The 11060-nt window shown below is 40.9% G+C and overlaps 1 protein-coding gene across 1 annotated transcript; it reads left to right on the forward strand.

The window, feature by feature from the left end:
* Nucleotides 1-349: 349 nt before the first annotated feature.
* Nucleotides 350-10510, forward strand: slc39a9 (solute carrier family 39 member 9). Its single transcript, XM_008293263.1, has 7 exons — nt 350-884; nt 1073-1181; nt 3754-3957; nt 4277-4345; nt 4650-4735; nt 6283-6417; nt 7111-10510. Exons 1-7 carry the CDS (start codon nt 789-791, stop codon nt 7351-7353), a joined length of 942 nt encoding a protein of 313 aa, XP_008291485.1. The 5' UTR covers nt 350-788; the 3' UTR covers nt 7354-10510.
* Nucleotides 10511-11060: the final 550 nt, after the last annotated feature.

Raw genomic sequence — 11060 nt, forward strand, 5'->3', positions numbered from 1 at the left:
AGTTGTTTTTTCTTTTTGTTTTTTTTTTGCAGAGGATCTTTTTTTGGCAGGTGGAAAACGCCATTATATGAGTTAAACCTGTCCTTTAAAGTTATTGCAGCTGGTTAAAAAGAAGAAGAAGAAGAAGAAGAAGGAGACTGCATTGGTTCATGTAGAAGACAGAGGAGATGAATAATAATTGCTTTTGTGGACTGCAGTCAGTTATTTGCAGAGGGCCACTTTTTGGCACACCACCGGGCCGGGCCCCCCGCTGTGTCCGGATGCTACCGCCGCCTCTGCCGGCTCTCCTTCCTCCAGCAGCCCCGCGGATACGTGGCAGCTTCTACCTGAGCGGCTGAACTCTGACCCGGCAGCGCTTCGATCGGTTCCAAACAAGAGGATGTTCCGTTAGCCTGCTAGCTGACCGCTCACCTCGTCGGGGAAGTTGCAATAGCATTTCTCGACAGCTGAACCCGGCAGAAGCGATGCTGGGTCTCGGATGTTCGGACGGGCACGTTAACGAACCGGGCTTCTGCGTTCACGAGGACTGAGAACCGGAGACGCGCCGAAGCTAGTTAGCTTAGCACGAAGCTAACATTATCGAGGCCGGCGGCTGCAGCGTCTCGGAGCTGGTTAACGTGGATGTCTGGTCGCTAAACGAGACCCGTTAAATTAACAGATAACTAGCAGGTATATTTCTGGGAATGCTAGTTAAACCGACGGGCTCCAATAAAACACGGTGCTAAAAGTGTTGGTGGATTTGATGGTTTAGCTAGCTTAGCATATTAGCCGAAGAGAAAAGTGCAGTCATGGACGATTTTAGCTCGATCAGCCTGCTGTCTCTGGCGATGCTGGTGGGATGCTACGTGGCCGGGACGATACCTTTAGCTGTCAACTTCTCCGAGGTGAGTTTTGCAAAAGACAACACTGGTTTTAGCCACATTTCCGGATTGGTAGCATCTCAAAAGTTCCCCTCTGTTGGTGCCTTTAATCGCATCATGAGCTCTGTGATGCTATCAGATAATCAGCTGGACTTTAAAACACCGAGACTTTGTTGTGTTGAGGGGTTTCTTGTGTGTGTGTGTTTGTGCAGGAGAAGCTGAAGCTGGTCACTGTGCTGGGAGCTGGGCTGCTGTGTGGGACTGCACTGGCTGTTATCATTCCTGAAGGGGTCCATGCACTTTATGAGGAAATCCTTGAAGGTAAAGTTTAACAGAGTTGCAAGGATTAATCGACTAGTTGTCAACTATTAAATTAACCTTCAACTACTCTGATAATCGATTAATCGGTTTTAAGGGTTAAAAAAAATCGTATAAATCATGAATATTTCCTATTTTCTTTGCTTCCTTTATAATAGTAAACTGAATATCTTGGGAGGAAAAATAAAAACGAGGTCATCTTGAGCTTTGGAGAACCCTGATCATCTGATCAATAAACCGAGAAAGTGATCAACAGGTTAATCAACAATAAAGATATGTTGGGACTAAACTTTAGTGAGCTTGACGGAAAATTCTTGCGCCAGATATTGCTGAGAAAAAACTAAATGACCCAAGTAATGCAGTGCCTACAGAGTAGAAAAGCAATAACATATAAGTACGATGCATTACTGAAATAAAATAAATTAGCTAAAATGAGGCTGGAATCAAACAGTAAAAAGTAACACTGGCAGTGATACCGACGCAATAAGTAATATCACATGATAATAACATATATTCAACCTGAAAAATGAGATGAAAATGAAATATTGTGCATTAAATTGACAAATAATCACATGTTGCAGCCCTACTTAACTGTAGAGCTGCATCACTTTTAAGCCATAATGTCAAAAATTGGATCGATATTATGATTTGATTTGAGGCTCCAGTTCAATAGTCAGTATGTGTTAGATTTAATAAATGTTTAGTGTGACTGTCACGTAATGAGAACGGGTCAAATTTGTAAAAAACAAACAAACAGTGACATGGCAGCTTAAACCCTGAATCAGACAAGCTGCAGAAAATACATCCTAATCTGCACCCTTTCTGATCTGCACTGTTTAGAATTGCAGTTTTGATTTTATTTAGTGGCTAAGCTCTTGTCTTGACTATTGTTTGGTTAATTAGTCCATAAACGGTTAAAAAATGTAAGGAATTATGGCTTTCACAGTTTTGCAAAGCCCAGTGCTATGTCCTCAATGACTGTCATATTGTTTTATGATTTTGTTCATAATGTCAGCGCTGTGAAATGCCTGGAAAACAGTACGGACAGTGCGTTAGACTGTCCTGCTGAAATAGATGTAAATGAATAAAAATAAGAGATAAACAAATCTGTCAGCTGTTCAGTTCATTTATCAACCAAGACAGCCGGATGTTCTCTGCTTCCAGTGCCTCCAGTGTGTTGATTTGCATGTTTTCTCTTTGGTAGATTTTCTCATTCTAATTGTTAGAAAAAATTATTTGGTTTTTGAATGGATTTATGCAAAACAAGTGGTTTAAAGAAATTACCATCTGCTTTCCAAAAATACTGGCAGGAATTGGTCTCTGTTTTTTGACATTTTATCAACCAAATAATCAAAAGATTTCTGAAAATGTAAGTGAGAAAAAGAGCCTGTAAGTAAAGGAAAAAAGTAAATTGTCCTGCAGCTAATGATTATTTTAATTATTGATTTTGCTGATTGTGTTAAGGACTCCTATTGTCTTTTGAAGGACAGTAAATCGTAACAGAAGAAGGTGACGTCTTCAAACTGCTTGTTTTCCAAAATCCAAAGATATTCAGTTTACAATTAAATCAACTGGGGTGAATTTTGTTAACGCTAAAGACGAAATACCCAAAAATGCAACGTTAATGACTGATCTTACTGATTTATCGAAGAGGAAAGCAGCCAGTCAGCACACTAGAGACACTGTAGGCAGAGAACATCTGGCTTTCCTACTTGATAATTAGATTAAACAGCTGACTGACTATTTTTACAGATTACATTTCTGTCCACTAATTCATTAATTGGCGGATCTATTCAGCTCGCATTTCAGTTCCAGTTATCAGTGCTGCTTTCCTGGCAGGCATTAGCAGTGCATACATTAAGATCTAATAATACAACTCTTAAAAACTGCACATCCTGTTGATCAAGTGCACTGGTGTCCAGATTTCAGTGGGAAGATTAATTTTGTGATACCAGTTAATGCCCCAGTAGTCCTGGAGGCAGCTCTCAGCGTCGGCTTGTTTAGTTGTTCCACAAACAGCAGACAATATTTTGAACAGTTGGTGCTTCTCTGATTTTGGCAGTAGTTTGTGGCTCTTGTTTTTTTGCAGCTTCCAGTTAGTTTTTTCAGGTTGTGCATTGCCTTGAATGCACTGACAATGAATTTTCAATATCCCTAGTTTGAGTCCAGCGGGGGATCTTTGCTGCGTGTTTCTCATCCTTTATTTCCTTTCCTACTGTTTGCACTCTTTTATGGCGATAGTACTCTGTTGGGTTTTTGTCAGAGCTTCAGATGCCTTCATGCTGGCTGGAACACATCTAGAGGGAAATGTAGACAGATAATAGACAGTTTGTACAGTTGCCTGTGCATGTTTAACAGTTTGAATCGTGTTCAAACAGAGCAAAGTTCAGCAAATAGTAAAGTACAGCTGGTTGACATCATTTGTTTTACGTAACAGATGTTTGTTTTGTCATGATTTACACATTAGCTGGACTTGTAGTGGCTCAGCAGTGTCAGGATATGTGACGTGAAACTCTTTGGTTTTGTGTCATTAAACATTCCTTCTTCTGTTCCCTCCTGACCCGTCGTCCTGCAGGCGGACACCACAGCCACGGCCAGGCAGGAGTCGTGGAAGCGTCCGAGACGAAGGTCGAAGCAGAAGCAGCTCTGGGCGGCAGCGGGAAACACGAGCACAGTCACGAGCAGCTCCACGCCTGCATCGGAGTGTCTCTGGTCCTGGGCTTCGTCTTCATGCTGCTGGTGGACCAGATAGGCAGCTCTCACGTTCACAACACTGAGGGTCAGTGCTGCAAGGGGAAGACTTAGAAGATTAGGCACCTCAGCTACTGTCAGGCTCCCAGACATGGAAGAATATTTGTTGAATTAGAACCAAAACCAAACCCAGATGGCTCAACTGTTTTCCCAGATGCACAGAACGATTTCTGAGATCTTTATTCGCTAATTCCCAGCAAACTGTTTACAAAGTCTGCCAACACGTGATGCTACACATTTCTAACTCAGTGTGTAGACGTTGTTCTGTCATTTCTAATTTCTTTGCCGCTAAACATTTGCTCGTTGAAAAACAGCATCTGAGTTTTGTGTTTCTTTGGTCTTTTTAGATCCAGAGTCAGCGAGAGTCACTTCCTCAAAAATCACCACCACGCTGGGTCTTGTGGTTCACGCTGCAGGTAGGTCTGGGGACGATGCTGCTGGACAAGATTTTAAAGTGAAGATGACCTTTGCTGTAATAGACGATAACTGTTTCTGTCACTATTTCTGTTTTCCAAAATTGACAGAAATTTTAAAAATGTGCAAGTTTACATGTTGATTGACAACGAATTTTAGTTTCAACTGAGACAAATTGTAGTATCGAGATTTATTTTACTTCCTACATCAGAATCAAAGCTTTATTAATGCTGTTGTATTCATGACCAAACTACTAGAACTAGAAGGAGCTCAGCAGCTCTCTGTCTTCTTGTGTTTTCTCTCCAGCTGATGGTGTGGCGTTGGGAGCTGCTGCCTCGACTTCTCAGACCAGCGTTCAGCTCATTGTCTTCGTAGCAATCATGCTGCATAAGGTACATCACGTCCTGAACTGTGGAATCACACTTAATTGTTTAATTAGCCTCACAACCTGAACAACAGGTGTGTGCACGTGAGTCAAGTTGACTCTAGAGACTTTGGCGGGCTGACAGGGGCTGATAACTCGTCTTCTTTGATCGTTATACAAGCAGCGTTAATTGGTTTTTGCAGCTATTGTCTGATTAACTAAATGCTTTTGACTTTTTTGGTAACTGTCTTTACAACATGGTCGATCACTGGAGTAACAAAAAGCAGATTCTTCAAGGTGAAGTGAAGAATTCTAAATGAACATGTCAATATGTTGTTTGCAAACCACAGAGAGATAACGGCGACTAAGGAAAATGTTTAAATACCAGTACTGACTTCTAATCATGAAGCAGTTGTCATGAACGTCAGTCAACAGCCGAAACATGTTGTGATTTATAAAAATAAGTCAGAGTACATTTAATCAAACACTGAAGTACAGTTTGGTTTACTTTACAACTCTTTATTCCTGCTCCACTACAAATTGCAGACTTTACTCCTCGACATTTACTCAATAACTTTAGTTACTATTTATTTAGCATATTCAGCTTATTAATATGAAACATGATCAACAAATAAATTCTAATGTCAGCTGTCATTATTGAGGAAGTCCTGCAGCCACACCTTGTTTTTACATTAGAATGAAACTTTACTCCATTTAAACTATCAACTTAATTTACTCTTTTAACATTAATATGACACATTTCTGCGTCAATAATTATATTCTAGTTATATGATACACATTATTCTGAGATGGACCGTTCTGCATAATGAGTACTATGCCTTTGTTACTTAAAGTATATTTTGACACTCATACTTTTGTGCTTTTTACTGTATTCAAAGCTTGACTGCAGGACTTTTACTTGTAACAGAGTATTTCTACCCTGCAGTACTGTTACTTTTACTGAAGGTCTGAGTACTACGACTTTTTCCACCAGTGTCAGAGGGTCAGACACAAGCTGCAGACGATGGGAAGTGGACAATCAAAGACTTAAAACTTAACCTTACAAGAAATTAAACGTTGCATGGGGAGAATTAAGTCACGCATTTGTGCACTCAGAGCATAAATGCTTTCTTGCAAGTAAATATTTCCACCTACGCATTCTCTTTACTGCGCTAGCATCACGTGCACACACCTGTTTTTCTTTCTTATGTCAGTTTAGGTAAATGGCAAAATTTTTCCTCTTCTGTTTTTGACTGTGTAGCTTTATGGGATTCACATTGTGTATATATGTATTAGATTTATGTGGCAACTGTAGAGCAGAACCAGTTAAGTGAGCATTATTTTGAGAATTGGTGACCAGATAAGTTCACAATCAAACATTTACTTGTTCTGATTTAAGAAACTTTTCTTTCCATGTCTTATTTGTTCAATGCAAAAAAGGCAATTGGGAGATTATGATGAACGATTTTCTCTTTTTTTTTTTTTTTTGACATTTTTAAGATAATTAGCACATGAATCAAACAGTCTTTAGCTGCTTCAGTAAACTGTAAATCTATGTTAACTGTTTGTCTGCAGGCTCCGGCAGCCTTCGGCCTCGTGTCGTTCCTGATGCACGCTGGTCTGGAGAGGAACCGCATCCGCAAACACCTGCTGGTCTTCGCCTTGGCGGCGCCCGTCCTCGCCATGCTCACGTTTCTAGGCCTCAGTCAGGTAACTGTTGTTGTATTTTTATACATATATATGTTTTTGTGTTGGTCCTTTGTCAAGTGTCAAATATGATTACTAAAATAATTTCTTTGATTTTTGATTGACATTTTGTCTTTTGAGCAAAACAAATGCAGCTTTCTCAGGCAAAAAGCGTCTCACCAGTGTTTTTCCTGCGTAGAGATAAAGAGGTTTAACCAAAAAGAGTTTGTTTTGTTAGCTGGTGATTCATTTATGTGAACCTCACGGACATTTTTGTTGGTGAAATGATCAGAAATAAGGAAAAATGCTCATATTTGTGTCACAAAACCTAACACAGACTCTTACTATTCTATGTAGTCGTGCCCCAGAGATTCATTCTAAGACAGGAAAAACCTTGTCTTACTTGTCTGACAGAAGATCTTTTGGTTTTGAAAGAGCATCCAGCCTGAGGCGAACCAGCCGTCATGTTTTTAATCCTTTTTAAACAATGAAAGGAACCAGCTCAGTAAAGTACAAGGCAGGAGCTGTCTTCAAGCAACATTTACCAAACATGTTGACACAAGACATTTTATTTGCCCCATAAAATCCAAATTAAATGATACAATAAAGGCTTTTCATCAACATTTGAGCCACTAGAGTGGAGCTGTTTCCTCTCAGGGGGAATTTTCAACGTGAACATTTCGCTTTACAGTGTTTTTGTTTGTTTGTCTTTCTCAGAGCAGCAAAGAGGCTCTGTCGGACGTCAACGCCACCGGTGTCGCCATGCTCTTCTCTGCCGGCACCTTCCTCTACGTGGCCACCGTCCACGTCCTGCCTGAGGTGGGCGGCGGCGGCGGCGGCGGCCACAGCCACGCTGCTGCAGGCGGCAACGGAGGGAAGGGACTGAGCAAAGTGGAGGTGGGAGCTCTGGTGCTGGGCTGCCTCATTCCTCTGGTGCTGTCCGTCGGCCACCACCACTAGGATCTCAGACGGGTGTACAGGAGGGAAAGAAGCCGAAACAGAGACTTCAATCGTCGTGGAGTTAAATGTCTTATCGTGTGTCGTCTGCCGGCGGACCGTCGTGGACCAGGATCCTCGCAGGGACGTCTTTTGACTTGAAAAATGAAAACGGGCAACGAGTTGCTGCAGTGACGGCCGAGCCACGTGTTTTATCTGCTGACACTGACAACAAAACATGAAAACAGCTACTGTATGTTTGCATTCATTCCACCAGAAGTCTTTTTTTGTTTTTTTTATTTACATGAGGGAAGAGATGGAGCTTTTAGTTCAGTTTGTTTAGATCACAGTGGAGTTTTTGTTCAGCATTCAGAGTCAAAGAAACAGCCCCGATTTCATTACAGCGATCTTTTACTAGATGACAGTTGCACAGCGAGATTTAGACAAATGTAAAGCAGCGAAACTCACTTTTTTTAGAATAATTGTACAGAATTTAAATCTAAATAGCATCGATACAGATGAATTTGAACAGAATTTCAAGTGCCATATTAGCAAGTTTGGAACGAGTCCCTGAAGAAGGATGTCACAGTTTGCAGGAGACGGCGGTCTTGCAGACGGAAACGAAGCAGGATGAGGTCAACCAGATGATTTTTAGTTTATGGAGGGTCCTGGGCTGCTAGAAGAAGCTCCTGTTTCTTGCCGTGATGAGAAGCTTGTCTTTGATTCACGGTCCAGTCCTCTGAAGCCTGAACCCGGTGTGAGGACAGAAACACAACCAACCTCACTCATGTCACAACTTGAACTGTCACTTTTGTTTTATCCGTTTCTGGATGCGGTAATTTCTGTTCTGTTTAACCCTGGACAGCAAATGTCAGAGAAACGTCTGTATAGAATTGTCTTACGTGATTGTATAGAGTGTTACTAAGTTTATTTAGAGGTGGAGGGTTATCCTGGGAGATTTGCCTTATAGAGAGCGTATAGGTACCGTCGGCTCAGGAGAAATGTGAGCTTTTTTTTTTGCTTTTAATTTTAGTTGGTTCACTCCTCATTAATTAATCATAGATGAGCAATAATCATCAAAAAGTGAAACTGGGGCGCTTGTTTCTCAGCAGTGCTTGTTATGTGATCGAGATCTGACGGTTAGAAGCTCTGGAACGCAGCCCCGCCCCGACTTCCCCGTCTCTGCTCCGGCTCCATTAAGGCGGTAACCGGCTGGGTGCATCAAACTGTGCGCAGGCTGCTCCCTCTTCAATCAGGACATGTGGATATCTGAGCGTTAATGTTTCACTGTGCCTGCTCACAGCAGAGCTCATGTATATGTATGTAAGTATGTATGTATGTATACTGTACAGAGCAACTTCTTCCCTCCACGGTCGTCATGGTTTCTGGCGTGAGACGGAACTGCTTACTCACAAATACATTTTTCTTTTTTTTTTTGTTTTCTATCCTGATTGTTTTTGTGTTTTTTGGGACGTCATTGACTCAAGAGGCCACAGACTGTCCGAGGAGTCTCAGTTTTATGTACAAATTCAACAGTTTTACACACGACTGGTCGGTTATTTCCAGCTGATGTGAGGAAGAGAAAAGCCACGGAGATGTTTTTAGCCTCTCTGCCAGAGAAAGAAGCTGCACGGCTGCGTTGTGTTTACGTGAAGCAGTTTGTGGTTACAAAAGGGAAGCTCTCCCTCCGCTGTGTTGGTGGGCAGCCTCATGATGTGCATCTCATCTCTAAACACTGCTGCATCACATTCCCTGCTGACATTTGGCATTTACACCTTTCATCCCAATGAAAGACCTCCAGATTCTTTCACAATCCTTTGCACACGTCTTTTAGGCCTGTAACTAATAATAATTGTCAGTATTGTTTATTCTGATTGTTTTCTTGGCTAATGGTTCAATTTAGCTCCTCTCACATTTTTCCTCACTGTGGGATCATTTTTACAAGAGTAAAAAGTCCTGAACCTCCTATGGAAACAGAGCAACCATGACTAGAAGTTTAGAACTCAGAAGCTACACTTTTGCGTAGTATAACAATAATAAAAGGAAGCGATAGAAAAACTAAGATTTTTTCTGATTATCGAATTTTACAAAAATGTAAAAGCGTTAAATCGACATGTACGACATTTTTGTAAGTACTCACAGGTGTAATGAGTATTGGGGGGAAAATGGAGGTTCTACATGCAATAGATCATGAACTGTTTACATTTTTAGTTTGTTTGCATACTCTGCTGTGTGTATACGCTGCCTACAGTTCAGCCAAGTTTATCCGAAATAGTCTGAACTGTTGCTCGTACCAAGGAGTGCAGATTTATTGTTAAGGTTTGTTTTTTTCTCAGATTCTAATTCAATCAAACAATTTATTTAAACGAGACAGAAAAAAGTGATTTTCGATCAAATATTATGATTCGATTTGGTTCATTTTCCTGATTGAACAGCACAGAAGATTAGTTCATGGACTGTGTGAAAATTGACTTCTTAAAAAAAAAATTACAGGCAAATGGTGTCATTTTTGATTTGATTTATTATTTCAAACTTGTTGCAGATTTTAGGGTTCAGAGGGTTAAATAAAAAATGTCCCTACTTTACTGCTTATAAAAAGAGAAAATCTTAAACCTTAAATCCATCATGTATTTGACAGTTTGGCTTCAAAAACCACACTACAGCTGTCAAAGTAGTCCCAGATTAAGTCCCTGAAAACTTTAAAATGTCAAGATTTTCTCAGCAAGAGAAAATATTCATCAGAGTTAAAGTTTGCAGGAAACTCTTTAGCTCCTGTTTATTAAGAGCTTCACATAAAAGACTGTGTTGATGGAGTTTGATGGGTTTAGATCGACAGCGCAGGTAAAACGAGCAAATGACTGCATCACATTTTATGTAGATGGATATTAAACTCTCATCTGTATATAATAATCCATATATACGAAACACTTGTGATCACCGCTTAGAAGAATGAATCCTCTGAGGTGGTTTTGATGCTCAGGCTGAGAGATGGCGGCACATCGTGGGGCTGTTCACGGTTGTGATGGTTTCAATGGAGGTCGGCGTGTTTCTGTTTCTGTTTTATTTTTTTCTGTCATTCCAGAATGAGTCTGCCTTATTTCCATACTTTTGATTGTGAGAAACTGTTGTAAAGCGACGTGTTTTATGACGACTAAATTAAAGTTTTTTTAACTGGTGAAAATGTTTCGGGTACATTGTAGTGATTTAACCTGAACTTTATCACTTAAAGCACTTTATTCTGTTGCTTTTTTTTTTCCTCCTGAAATTGTGGGATTTGTCTACTTAAATGTTGAATTACATGTAAATATTAGAGTCTTTTCTGCCCTGTTAAGAGATTTTAAACCCTCCCCTGCACTCAGACTGTGTCCTGGAAGCTGAGCTGTCGGTATCTTTATAATCTGCCGTCCATCCACTCTGACACATGTTCTGTAAATTAATCTGATACTCGTGACGCTAAAAGCTGCATGCTGACTGCTCTGGCTCTCCATCCTCTTTACTAGAGAGCCGTGCAGCCACGCCTCCAGCCCAGATGCCCTCCTAATTCGCTGCTGGGATGGAGTTAGTGAGGGATGGATGGATGGATGGAGAGACCACAGAGTTCATACCTGCCAAGAGCTGGAGGCTGCTGCTGCTGCTGCTGCTGCTTGGTGCCGGTACTGTAATCTGAATAACGGCTTTTACTGGCTGGAATATATCGACCAGCTTCAGATTTAGCAGCTCCTTCCTAAAGC

This window comes from Stegastes partitus, unplaced genomic scaffold (assembly GCF_000690725.1).
Source record: "Stegastes partitus isolate 25-593 unplaced genomic scaffold, Stegastes_partitus-1.0.2 Scaffold867, whole genome shotgun sequence".
In the NCBI taxonomy this organism is placed as follows: Eukaryota; Metazoa; Chordata; class Actinopteri; family Pomacentridae; genus Stegastes; species Stegastes partitus.